At 42.6% G+C, this 14166-nt stretch overlaps 1 protein-coding gene across 3 annotated transcripts in view; it reads right to left on the bottom strand.

The window, feature by feature from the left end:
* Positions 1–1025: 1025 nt before the first annotated feature.
* Positions 1026–14166, bottom strand: part of LOC139565783 (probable polypeptide N-acetylgalactosaminyltransferase 8) — a 34147-nt gene continuing 21006 nt past the window's right edge. Inside the window, exons 1-11 of one of the 3 annotated variants that reach the window (XM_071386345.1) lie at positions 5090–5259; positions 4585–4831; positions 4178–4344; positions 3878–4061; positions 3587–3784; positions 3287–3401; positions 2925–3110; positions 2520–2657; positions 2255–2350; positions 1936–2100; positions 1026–1820 (exon numbers count right to left, since the gene is read on the bottom strand). In XM_071386345.1, the coding sequence (XP_071242446.1) occupies positions 1686–1820; positions 1936–2100; positions 2255–2350; positions 2520–2657; positions 2925–3110; positions 3287–3401; positions 3587–3784; positions 3878–4061; positions 4178–4344; positions 4585–4831; positions 5090–5114 (1656 nt within the window). In that variant the 5' untranslated portion in view covers positions 5115–5259 and the 3' untranslated portion in view covers positions 1026–1685. Of the gene's footprint in view, positions 1821–1935; positions 2101–2254; positions 2351–2519; positions 2658–2924; positions 3111–3286; positions 3402–3586; positions 3785–3877; positions 4062–4177; positions 4345–4584; positions 4832–5089; positions 5260–14166 lie in introns of those variants that run through there. The other 2 variants (XM_071386341.1, XM_071386343.1) reach the window with 2 other exon arrangements.

Genomic DNA, 14166 nt, shown 5'->3' with positions numbered 1-14166 from the left:
TGAAGTTGTTTCTTGGTTAGTGGCTATATACATCTTTATTTAGTCGAAATTGTGATAGCTGCCCATGCAGGAAAAAAATGGTGGAGAAAAAAAAGTTGTGTCTTTTGCTATCGTGGTTAGCTAATAGATTTACATATTGTGTCTTCCCTGTAAAACATTAAAAAAATCGGAAATGATGGCTGGATTCACAAGATCTGTATCTTTCATTTGGTGTCTTGGACTTGTGATTTCATGAACATTTGATTATATGATATCCCTGTGGCTTTAGGCTAGGCTATGCTAGTCAGCTTTTTTGATGGGGGGGATCCCGGATCCGGGGTTGTGACTCGTTAGAGGTTAATGAGAGAGAACAAACCCTGGTCGTGGACAAGGGAGTGGGACACTACTTTCAAGAAAGCAAAGGCAGTGTTGATTGATAAGGTGTTGATTCACTTCAATCCATCCTTGCCAATTCAACTGGCCTGTGACACTTCCCCATATGAAGTTGGGGCCGTCGTGTCACTCCACACCTGCAGGAGAAGATAAGCCCATTGCCTGCATGTCAAGGACTGAAATACCCGCAGATTGAGAAAGAAGCGTTGGGTATTATCTTCAGGTTCAAAAAGTTCCACACCTTCCTGTTCGGGTGGAGGTTCACCTTGCTGACAGAACATCGTCCCCTGACCTCTTTTTTTCCGCACTCTGGCATAACAACTCTGGCAGCAAGGCTTCCCCTCCAGGACAAGTCTCTGAATGTCTGAGTGGCCCAGCCAGAGCCAGGACTTTTTAGAATAAGGCTGTAACTTAACAATGTGGGAAAACTAAAGCGGTCTGAATATTTCCCGAATGCGCTGCCCTGCCACCTGCCACCGAAGCTGTAAGAGAGAGAGAACTCATAGAGAAATCCCTGAGCAGTCGAAGACGGGTCTTCAAAACTACACTGATGTCAACCCAGCTCTATATGATGTCAATGCAGAAAAATATTCTATGACCCTCTTTGGTGAAAATCTACAGTGAATCAATAACAAACCACAAATGAGCGTAAATACAGGAATCATATTTATTATTTCTTTGCAATTACATTCAGGACCAAGGAGAACACAGCTCAATAGCATTCCACATTCTGTGAAGAAACTGTACATCTGTCCCCATGAAGCTATGTCCAACCAACAGCTCACTAAGATCACACAGTCATCTCACTGCTGACCACTGATGGGCTTTTCAAAGCGTAATCATAATGCTGTGTTCATAAAGAAGTGGGAAGGTGGTAATTACCAGTTGTGAAGTCGTAAATATCAGTTGAATGCATTCACGTGCTTTCAACACGTTGAGAAACTCAGATTGGCTAATGGCCAACAGGCTGCGTCAACCATAAACTGTAAGTACAGCTATCATGTTTGTACAAAAATGATAGTGTTCAAAAACTTTGTAAATAATGTTTTGTTGTTGCATTTAACTGTTGATAATGCCGCTAAAAAGGTCATTTCCTTAGTAGGTGCCGTCAGAGGTCAGCATCTGGGAGATGTCAGAGCTCAGGGATGATAGACTAGTTTCCCACTGGTAATTACCAGTTGGAGGGGTGTTCAAGTGGATTTTACGAATTGTATGTGGTAAATACCACCTTCCCACGTGCTTATTATCACAGCATAACTCCTATAGTCCTGCTGTATTGTCTCTGGTACAGTAGGCCTAACTATCTCAGTGTATCAGAAGTCTTTTATCACATTCTGTATTTTCCAGTGCTGCCCACTGCACTCCTGAATGATGAGCTGGTAGGAAGTGTCCTCCCCTGGGGCAATCTCCAGACATCTCTTTGTCTGTCTGTTCTGGATGGCTTTTCCCTGTAAAACACAGCAAACATTCCACTATACAACATCACACTAAAGTCAAAGACATCTCCCATGTTTCCAACAGTTTATAAGCATCAATTTCCCTATTTCATGTTGGAGTGCTTACCTGTTGAAATTCCCAGAGCATGTGGAATCCCTTCTGCTTGGCCTCCTTGCACTCATACAGTCCTGGGGTTCGAGTGCCAATGTCCATCAGACAGCGATTACTGTTGTACTTGTGAGACTTGATGCCTCCAATGTAGATCTCCCCGCTGGCTCGATAATAACAGTTCTGGACAGAGAGGATAGATATTTTGACTTTTCTGTATCTGTGGTATTGACAGTACTTTGCATTGTGGTATGGGTTGAGTCCCGGCTCTGCTACGGGATGGACCATGTTATACAATTGGCTACATTCTAAAACACTAAGCAATAATTCTACAAACCTGTGAACCAAAATAATGGCATTCATATAAAATAGGTGTGTTCCCCGGAACTGGGCCTTGATCTATACAGAGATCCGTCTTCAGGTCATTGACCAGCTGTTGATTTTATGGACCAAGATTAAACAGTTATAAAAGTGCAAATTCCTATCCTGATAATGAGTTGGATTTATGACCCTGCATCCTATTGAAGAAATAATTCTATGCACCAAACACAGTTGGTGAGGAAATCATTCCAAATCAACAGTAACATTTTAGCATCACTCACAGCTCCATAACCAAGCAAGTCACCCAGGGGGTCTAACATTGGATACACATTGTCCAGATACCACTGGAAGGGTTTGCAGTTCAGACTCTTTCTCAACTTCTTCCTCTCTGAAACATCCCCAATGTCTATGCCATGATCCTGTGGTGAGAAAGAGGAAGGTTTCTAAATCAGAAACACAGGCTATGTGAGCAATCCACCTATTATCCACTTGATGATGGCTTACCGCCATCATTTTACATGGATCCTATGATCTTTATTATGGCATTGAGTAATAGACCATTTTATAATAGTGACTGTCTAGTCTACTTATTTTCAAACACAAAGCATGCATAACAGCGATGATTGTTATTCCATAGGAGCAGCTGAACAAAACCTACTTTTTGAATGGTTTGTTGTGTACAGTACCTTCAGTGGGAGGTTCCAGGCGATGTTGACATTATGTTTGTATTCATCCATCCAGACCTCAGCCACTCTCAGAGCATTCCTCTTCATTATAAAGCTCAGGTCTGGGAGATAGGGTTTATGGGCCCTCTCGATGTGGGCTATTTTAGAACAAGGTATGACCTCGACACTTCCACCACACAGCCACACCTAGACACACCAAACACCAAGAGAGAAGGAAGAGTTTAATGATATGGACTGAAGTCTCTGGATGTTGGACGTAGATTGGTTTGTTCAAAATGAACGACTCAAGAACAGAAAGCAATTCTGCAAACAAGTCTGCTTTGGTTTCTAACATTCATTCATAAACTAGCAGAGGGGCTTACCCGGATGCCCAGTTCAACATTTTCACCTCCATAGATCTTCAGCCCACCATCCAGAGCACCAATTTCCCCAAAGAACAGGCGATCAACCACTAGTATGCCCATAATGGAGGGGCTCCTGACAAACATACACAACACATAATGGTCATTTCTAAAATGGGAGATGTGACATTCATTTTAATGAATAGATAACGCAAAATAACAATACAGGTGTAAATATTAGGTAAGATTTCCCTTTTCGCCTATTCAAACAGACTTGTGAAACAGGACTATCCTCCGATGATGAAATCACAAACAACTCACTTTCCTGGCTGTGTCTCGTTTTTTAAGGCATACCACTCAGGTCTGAAGGACTCGTACATACACCACAGGGCCCAGTCAAAGGCGTGTGCACTCGGCCAATAACGTGTGACTGTCAAGTCATCGAAATGGACTTTGTCAAACACCGGTGACAACACCAACGTGCGGTCCTCCTTTATCCGAGCTAACAGAGGCTCCGCCCTGTTCACAGAAACACAGAGTGAAAACATTGTATTAAAGGGCTCTCAAAAAAATATCACTGAGTGTCTTTATAATATAAACCATTCAGACTACCATTCCACGTGGACTTCTATGTGGGCATCCAAGATGGCCACCACGTCTCCTTCAGCTTCCCTCCACCCTGAGAGGCGGGCCTGTGTGAGACCGAGCTGCTCCAGGTGTCTCACTCTCTTCAACAGGCCCGGACGCTCTTCATCGATGAAGCTGATGTAGGCATCCAACTTCTCCTTTAGGTCCTCTGGGAAAGCAGACACTTGCAAAGCATTGGTACACAACAAAAGTTGAAAGCCACACTTGAGTTCAAATATACTTTCAAATGTTTCTAAGCGGAGAGCATAGACAAATTAGGCGAACCATTGGAGCTGTGGTCATCCACCAGTATGATGTCTTTGAGCAGGCGTTGGGGGGTCTTGTCTATGATGCTGCGGACAGCTCTCTTGATGATTGACAGGGCCTCGTCCAAGTAGATCAACACCACGCTGATGGTGGGCAGGTCATGGGGGTACTGGTGATTAGCACACCTGACAGACACAACAAAAACATTTGGTCTACCTCATATCATTCAGTCACTTCACCAAAGCTGCTGTTTCACTCTTAAAGTTCGGCCATTTCAATGTAATTTGTCAAATTGCATTAAAAGTGCTGGAGATGGAATTGACCTCGGATGAGCGCAATGGAACAGACTGGTTAGAATTCAGAAGTCTTGAGTTATCCATCATTTTTTGTGTAGAGGTGGCAGAGAGATGAGGAAAAAGATTTACATAGGATTGCGAGTATCAGGGAGTTCCCTGTTCAGGGGTAGTCTGTCACTCAGGAAGGCGTTGTATCCATACATCTGAAACAGCTCCTCTGCCTCTTTCTGCTCCTCCTCTGAGAGCTCATCACCCCAGCTTGTAAACAGAGCTGAGTTGGGGTACAACTTCTTCACCACCTTCCTCTCCTTCTTGACCTCGGTAGCCTTCACAGCCTGCCCCTCTTTCAGACTGATCCCGTTGTTGACTGACTTTACTGTGGACACAATTGACAGCATTTCATCAAACTATCTTTAATTTGTTGTTTCTGTGTATTTCGGATTGTTTAAGGCTGCCAGAATCAATGAAAGTCACTCCTTTTGATACACACAGACTATGACCTCATTTACATAACTACTGTTTGCATTTGATTTTTAAAAAGTTGATTAATAAGGTTTGTTCTGCCTTGGAGGATTTAAAAATAAAGGAGAGCCGCACACTCTAGGAGCTCAGATGCAAAAATGTAATTACTAACGTTTCGACAGCCAAGCTGTCTTCATCAGGGTATAATCACAAACACTGCGGGATGACTCGTTTATATAGTGTCAAAAGACACACAGGTGTCTGTAATCATGGCCAAGAGTGGCCTAATATCATTGGTTAATTCTCAAATATTAAAATGGCATACAAAGAGCAACATACAAAAAACAAATGGATAGCATACGATCATAGATTAATTTTAGACTACACAAACCTACAAACAATTACAATGGCAAAGTCACAATAATCACAAGAATGGCTTCAGATCAAAGTCTACGTTGAGACCGAAGGGAGCAAGGGTCTTTAAGTTAAAGATCCAGGCAGCCTCTTGTTTTAACAATAAATTATCAAGGTCACCCCCTCTCCTAGGGAGGGTGACATGTTCGATGCCAATATAACGCAGAGACGAAATCGAGTGGCCTGCCTCCAAAAAGTGAGCCGCAACTGGGTAAGTCAAGTTTTTGCACCTAATGGTGCTACGATGCTCTGAGATACGTACTTTTAATTCGCGCTTTGTTTTACCCACATCATTTTTACCACAAGGACAAGTTATAAGATAAATAACTGCCTTAGTGGAGCACGTAATAACGCCTTTGATTGGGATCGATTTCCCTGTTTGTGGGTGTTTGAAGGATCTGCATTTATAAGTGCCATTGCATTGAGCACAGCCATTACACTTGTAATTTCCATCCAGTAGGGGCGCAAGTAGACGTTGTTCAGGAATATCTTGGGGTGGTAAATCAGAGTGTACCAATTGGTCTCTGAGATTTCTGCCCCGCGAAAATACGACCAAGGGATAGTCCGAAAACACATTACCGAGACGATCGTCGGATTTTAGAATGTGCCAATGTTTGTGAAAGATTCCCTTAATTTGTTCAGAGCGCTTTGAATAGCGGGTAGTTAGAATGCAAGAATGCGTCTTTTTGCTTAGAATTTTCTCAATGGCAATATTAATCTGATCATTTTTGTACCCCCTCTCCTTGAACTTTCTTTGCGACTCAGCCATATTTCTGTCGAAATCTGATTGTTTTTTGCAAATTCTTTTGATTCGACAGAATTGGCTGTAGGGCAAACTATTTTTCAAGGGAAGTGGGTGACAACTGTCAGCCCTCAACAAACTGTTACGATCAGTAGGTTTCCTGTAAAGATCAGTGTATAGAACATTATTTTCACACAAGATCAAGAAAACTGATTTGACGTGTATCGGATTGCATAGTAAATCTCAAATGTTCAGAACAGGAGTTAAGAAAAGCATGGAACGTCTGGAGCTGTTTTGCATCACCCCTCCATAGAACAAAAATATCATCAATATACCGTTTCCAAATAATGATGTTAGGCAAGATTTTTTTTTTTGAGGATTGAAAATAGACTGTTTCTCCATGTAGCCCACATACAAATTAGCATAGTTAGGAGCCATGGGGGATCCCATAGCAGTACCCTTCGTCTAATTTAGAAACATGAAGTAGTTGTGTGTGAGTACTATTTCAGCCAATGTTATAATGCATGCACTGGAAGGTAGTTCATTAGGGTCACGTTGCAGAAGAAAATGTTCCATAGCTTCAATACTGCCCTCGTGTGGAATGTTTGTGTATAACGACTCAACATCAAAAGTAACTAACAAGGTATTCTCAGGGAGAGGATCAAGAGATTCTATGATAGAGATCATACTGCTGGTGTCCTTTACAAAGGAGGGGAGCTGTTCTGCGAGTGGTCTAATAAAAAAGTCAACAAAAGTAGATAGAGGGGCCGTTACTGCATCAATGCCAGCTACAATAGGGCGCCCTGGAGGTTTTGTAACATTCTTGTGTAATTTCGGCAAAGTATAGAAAGTGGCAATTTTAGGGTGTTGAATAGCCAAAAAGTCATGTTATTTTTTGGTTATCTGACCACAGCCTAAATACCCATCTAGGACAGTAAAGATAGTATTCTGAAATTGGGAAGTGGGGTCACTTCTGAGTTTCTTGTAAAAGGTGTTGTCAAGCAGCTGTCTATGACACTCATTTACATAAGCTGTCCTATCCATGAGTACAACCGACCCACCCTTGTCAGCAGGACGAATAAGGACTGAGGTATCGGATTGTAAATCAAGCAAAGCTTGTTTTTCATCCTTAGGTAAATTGTGTTAAGATTTGGACTCCTGTTTGTTCTTAAGGAGATGAGCAACATCTTTTTCAACAAGTCTACAATATGTCTCGATAGAGTGATTGCGATTGGTTGGTGGTATAAAATAACTCTTGCTTCTAAAAGGAGTCGGAGTATGTGCCGGTGAGCAACCTACTGGTTCAATAGAAATGTCAGGATTAGGGGAGCTAAAGTATTCCCTTAAACAGATGTTTCTAAAAAACGTAAACATGTCTACCTTAACATCAAAGTCGTTGCACTGGGTCGTAGGCACAAAAGATAACCCTTTATTAAGGAAAGAGACATGGGCAGGGCTCAATATCTTGCTTGATAAATTAAAGACACTCAGTCCCGTGGGTTCTGGGACCGTGTGAACGGTCTCCTCTGCCTCTGATAGTCGTTTCTTCTTACCCGGTCGGGTGCTGCATCTCGTCGATGCGCGTGCCTGCGGCCACCTCCTCCCTTCCGTCCGTCCAGTCTCTCGTTGAATAAAAAACTACCACTGGAAGCCGATGAGGCGCTGGTTGTAGAGTGTTGATCAGACGGGGGTGGATCGAAGTAAGCGGCATCCCTCCTGCGTCTGCCATGGAGAGGAGGAGCAGGACCTCTCTTGTCAGGGTTTCTCCAGAAGTAGACTTTATCCTCGGCCTTGTCTTTTTTGTCTTGGTTGAATTTCTTGATTTTAAGGTCCTTTATTTCTGTAGACAACTTGTCCTGGAGCGCTTGGTTAGTTTTCATCAGTTCATTGAATATGCCATCATCATTAACAGCTATTTGTAGAGCTGTGCGTTTGTCTTTAATCGTGTTATCCATTTCACTAAAATCCTTTTTCAACTGGTCAACAATTAATGTCATTAAATCAATAGAGCATTTGTTCAGGATGGCAGACCAGCGCTCACAGAAATCATCTCTGACTGTCCCAATCATGGTTCTTTTTGCCACCTGAGTCCCCGTGGAATAATGCCTTGACGCACATAATCACTAAGAGTGACTATATGTAGATGCGTTCTCGTCTGGCGCTTAGATAAATGTAACAGTTCTTTCGAGAGGTCAGAATAACCTCCCGGCATGTCAAAAAGGGACTCCGAAACAATGATCTTATCACACTCCCTTTGGCGATATTGAAAGTAATCTTGTTTGGGTCTATGACCAGTGTCAGGAGAAGAATTATCATTAGGCATCGTTTTAGAGCTTTTTTTGTCGGTAGGGTGCTGTTTACTGGGTAACAGAACAAGGATTACCTTGGAGGATTACCTTGAAGCAACTGTTGTAAATTTGTAAAAGTAAACAATGTGGCAAATTTTGGCACACAGAAGTTGGTAGATCAAAATGTAACACATGTTGAATAACAAACAACAGTATGCAGGATTAAAGAACATTCTAAAATGATTATTGGCCATATTTTATAGATTTGATCTAATCCTTTATTTGTTTATTTAAACCCTTTACTTAATTGAGAACAAATGTGACCGACCGCCTCAATTCAGTTTTATGTTGTAAAATGTTTTATTGTGTTTTTTACATTATATAAAAGTAGAGACTCAGAGCTAGAAAATGGTATATCATACACTGCAGTTGAGGAACAATGCGAAAGTAATTCTGCATTGAAAGTTGATCAACTTTGAAGAAAATGGCCCTTGTACATCTACTAGACAATTCTTCTTTGCCAACACCTGTTCAGCAATGTTCACACCCTCTTAAGCCTTAGCCGCACCCGTCTCTTTAAGGATTCTAATGTGAAGACATGCTAAACGGAGTAAGTAGTTTAGTCAACAACCAAAGATTTCAATACTAAAAGTAGTAGCCTACAATAATGAAAAACTCGGTAAAAATACACTTCATCTAGTCCTTGGCCTATATCCTGATCTAACTTTGGTGCAGGTCATGTTGTTCTTTACATTACCGTCTCTGGTAAACACAAAAAAAAGTGTCCAGATAAAAATATGTTATACATTTTGGTAATTTTTAGATTACGCTTACACACTAAATTGATGGGTCATGTGAAGGAAATGCTATAGCCACTCCCCCAGCAACATCTAGCTAAGTGGTTGGGTCACTATTGTCTAGACATGTACAGTACACATGTTCATGAAATACAATAGATGGCCGTAATCACCTGGATATCTTGATGGGTCATGCATTCATATGGCGAAGTGGAGTCTTTTGTTTAGACATGTAAAATGTTTAGACATGTTTAGACATCTTGTTAAATCCAAGATGACGTAGCAGTCGAACGTGTGTTTGTCTTGTCCCGTGTATATAGTCTTTCTCGTTTTTTTTCCGTATATATTTTAATCTCACTTTCCATCTAAGAACTAAATATACTTTCCTGCAACCCGCCTCACCCAATGTGGTACGGATCTGATTTTTTTATACTTTTTAACTGGAACCTCCATCAGCAGCTAGCCACCTAACTAGCCACTAGCTAGTAGTCATTGTTAGCCACTGCTAGCGGTCTTCACCTTTAGCTCGGACACCAGCCAGCTTTAGCTCGGTCAATACCTGCCAGTCTCCACAGCGCGATATCAACCCAGAGCATATCGAAGCATAGCCCATCTCCCGGCTAGCCGACGAATGTATACCAGCTAAATCTTGGGCTACAATACCTCTTTTGCCAATTGGCCTGGACCCTTTATTGTCGACACCGAGCCCTGCCGATCCATCACGACTGGTCTGCCGACGTAATCGTCCGATGTGGCTTCAACAGGATTTTCCGTTGCAATGTCGCCGAAGACCCATCTGCTAGCCCCGGCCCGCTAGCTTTCTGAACGCCGTGTCTCCCGCTCGCCTAGCGTAGTAGCGACTACCGAACGGCTCCCTGACTTACCTATTGCTGCTCAATGGACCCTATGATCACTTGGCTACACAGTTGATGCCTGCTAGACTGTTCACTAACATGGTACCTCATGTTGTTAATCTGTCGACCCCAGCCTCAAACTCGGGTCCTGTGTGTACCTAACTGACCCTCTCTGCCCATTCATCGCCATTTACCCGTTGTTGTCTTAGCTCTCCCGATCAACACCTGTGATTGCTTTATGCCTCTCTCTAATGTCAATATGCCTTGTCTACTGCTTTTTCGGTTAGTTCTTATTGTTTTATTTCACTGTAGAGCCCCCAGTCCCACTCAACATGCCTTAGATAGCTCTTTTGTCCCACCCACCACACATGCGAAGACCTCACCGGGCTTAACTGGTGCCTCCAGAGATGCAACCTCTCTCATTGTCACTCAATGCCTAGGTTTCCTCCACTGTTCTCACACCCTACCATACCCTTGTCTGTACATTATGCCCTGAATCTAATCTACCACGCCCAGAAATCTGCTCCTTTTATTCTCTGTTCCCAACACACTAGCATTATAAATATTCACTTACCTTTGATGATCTTCATCAGAATGCACTCCGAGGAATCGCAGTTCCACAATAAATGTTCATTTTGTTCGATAATGTCCATAATTTATGTCCAATAGCTTCTTTTGTTAGGGCGTTTGGTAAACAAATCCAAAAGCGCGTTCTGGTCCAGCCAAAAGTCAGACGAAAAGTTCAAAAAGTTCCGTTACAGCCCGTAGAAACTTGTCAAACTAAGTATAGAATCAATCTTTAGGATGTTTTTATCATAAATCTTCAATAATGTTCCAACCGGAGAATTCCTATGTCTGTAGAAAAGCAATGGAACGAGAGCTAACTCTCTCGTGACCGCGCCTCAGAGCCTGTGGCACTCTGCCAGACACCTGGCTCATTCCTCTCTCATTCAGTCCCACTTCACAGTAGAAGCCTCAAACAAAGTTCTAAAGACTGTTGACATCTAGTGGAAGCCTTAGGAAGACAACATAACCAATATCCCACTGTATCTACAATAGGGGCTGAGTTAAAAAACTACAAGCCTCAGATTTCCCACTTCCTGGTTGGATTTTTCTCAGGTTTTCGCCTTCCATATGAGTTCTGTTATACTCACAAACATCATTCAAACAGTTTTAGAAGCTTCAGAGTGTTTTCTATCCAATACTATTAATAATATGCATATATTAGCATCTGGGACAGAGTAGCAGGCAGTTTACTCTGGGCACCTTATTCATCCAAGCTACTCAATACTGCCCCCCTGTCACCACGTGTTTTTCTTACCATCTGAAATAAGCATGCCCCATTCAAAAAATGTAGAACTAAGAGCAGACATAGCCCTTGGTTCACTCCAGACTTACTGCCCTTGACCAGCATAAAAAACATCCTGTGGTGTACTGCATTAGCATCGAATAACCCCCGCAATATGCAGCTTTTCAGGGAAGTCAGGAACCAATATACAGTCAGTTAGGAAAGCAAAGGCTAGCTTTTTCAAACAGATATTTGCATCCTGTAGCACTAATTCCAAAAAGGTTTGGGACACTGTAAAGTCCATGGAGAATAAGAGCACCTCCTCCCAGCTGCCCACTGCACTGAGGCTAGGAAACACTGTCACCACCGATAAATCTACAATAATCGAGAATTTCAATAAGCATTTTTCTACAGCTGGCCATGCTTTCCACCTGGCTACCCCTTCCCCAGCCAACAGCTCTGCACCCCCCGCAGCAACTTGCCCAGCAACTTGCCCCCCCCCCCCCCCCCCCCCCCCGTGTCTCCTTCACCCTAATCCAGATAGCTGATGTTCTGAAAGAGCTGCAAAATCTGGACCCTCTTTTTCAAAAATTATCAGCCGAAATTGTTGCAACCCCTATTACTAGTCTGTTCAACCTCTCTTTCTTATCGTCTGAGATTCCTAAAGATTGTAAAGCTGCCGCCGTCATCCCCCTCTTCAAAGGGGGAGACACTCTAGAACCAAACTGTTACACACCTATATCCATCCTGCCCTGCCTTTCTAAAGTCTTCGAAAGCCAAGTTAACAAACAGATCACCGACCATTTCGAATCCCACCATACCTTCTCCACTATGCAATCTAGTTTCCGAGCTGGTCATGGGTGCACCTCAGCCACGCTCAAGGTTCTAAACGATATCATAACCACCATCGATAAAAGACAGTACTGTGCAGCCGTCTTCATCGACCTGGCCAAGGCTTTTGATTCTGTCAATCACCGCATTCTAATCGGCAGACTCAATAGCCTGGGTTTCTCAAGTGACTGCCTCGCCTGGTTCACTAACTACTTCTCAGATAGAGTTCTGTGTGTCAAATTGGAGGGCCTGTTGTCTGGACCTCTGGCAGTCTCTATGGGGGTGCCACAGGGTTCAATTCTCGGGCCGACTCTTTTCTCTGTATATATCAATGATGTCGCTCTTGCTGCTGGTGATTCTCTGATCCACCTCTACGCAGACAACACCATTCTGTATACAGTTGAAGTCGGAAGTTTACATACACCATAGCCAAATACATTTAAACTTAGTTTTTCACAATTCCTGACATTTAATCCTAGTAAAAATTCCATGTCTTATGTCAGTTAGGATCACCACTTTATTTTAAGAATGTGAAATGTCAGAATAATAGTAGAGAGAATGATTTTTTTCAGCTTTTATTTCTTTCATCACATTCCCAGTGGGTCAGAACTTTACATACACTCAATTAGTATTTGGTAGCATTGCCTTTAAATTGTTTAACTTGGGTCAAATGTTTCGGGTAGCCTTCCACAAGCTTCCCCCAATAAGTTGGGTGCATTTTGGCCCATTCGTCGTCCTGACAGAGCTGGTGTAACTGAGTCAGGTTTGTAGGCCTCCTTGCTCGCACACGCTTTTTCAGTTCTGCCCACAAATGTTCTATGGGATTGAGGTCAGGGCTTTGGAATGGCCACTCCAATACCTTGACTTTGTTGTCCTGCAGCCATTTTTCCACAACTTTGGAAGTATGCTTGGGGTCATTGTCCATTTGGAAGACCCATTTGCGACCAAGCTTTAACTTCCTGACTGATGTCTTGAGATGATACTTCATTATATCCACATAATATTCCTCCCCATGATGCCATCTATTTTGTGAAGTACACCAGTCCCTCCTGCAGCAAAGCACCCCCACAACATGATGCTGCCACCCCCATGCCTCACGGTTGAGATGGTGTAATTCGGCTTGCAAGCCTCCCCCTTTTTCCTCCAAACATAACAATGGTCCTTATGGCCAAACAGTTCTATTTTTGTTTCATCAGACCAGAGGACATTTCTCAAAAAAGTACGGCCTTTGTCCCCATGTGTGGTTGCAATCCGTAGTCTGGCTTTTTTATGGCGGATTTGGAGCAGTGGCTTCTTCCTTGCTGAGCGGCCTTTGAGGTTATGTCGATATTGGACTCGTTTTACTGTGGATATAGATACCTTTGTACCTGTTTCATCCAGCATCTTCACAAGGTCCTTTGCTGTTGTTCTGGGATTGATTTGCACTTTTCGCACCAAAGTACATTCATCTTTAGGAGATAGAACGCGTTTCCTTCCTGAGCGGTATTATGGCTGCGTGGTCCCATGGTGTTTATACTTGCATACTATTGTTTGTAGAGATGAACGTGGTACCTTCAGGCGTTTGGATTTTGCTTCCAAGGATGAACCAGACTTGTGGAGGTCTACAATTTTTTTTTTTTGAGGTCTTGGCTGATTTCTTTTGATTTTCCCATGATGTCAAGCAAAGTTTTAAGGTAGGCCTTGAAATACAGCCATAGGTACACCTCCAATTGACTCAAATGATGTCAATTAGCCTATCAGAAGCTTCTAAAGCCGTGACATCATTTTCTGGAATTTTCCAAGCTGTTAAAAGGCACAGTCCACTTAATGTATGTAAACTTCTGACCCACTGGAATTGTGAATTATAAGTGAAATAATCTGTCTGTAAACAATTGTTGGAAAAATGACATGCACAAAGTAGATGTCCTAACCGACTTGCCAAACTATAGTTTGTTAACAAGAAATTTGTGGAGTGGTTGAAAAATGAGTTTTAATGACTCCAACCTAAGTGTATGTAAACTTCCGACTTTAAAACTAGTTTTTCAACCACTCCACA

Source organism: Salvelinus alpinus, chromosome 37 (genome assembly GCF_045679555.1).
Source record: "Salvelinus alpinus chromosome 37, SLU_Salpinus.1, whole genome shotgun sequence".
Taxonomy (NCBI): Eukaryota; Metazoa; Chordata; class Actinopteri; order Salmoniformes; family Salmonidae; genus Salvelinus; species Salvelinus alpinus.
Note: the sequence above shows the minus strand (reverse complement) of the source record. Positions and strands in the feature narration are given on the sequence as shown.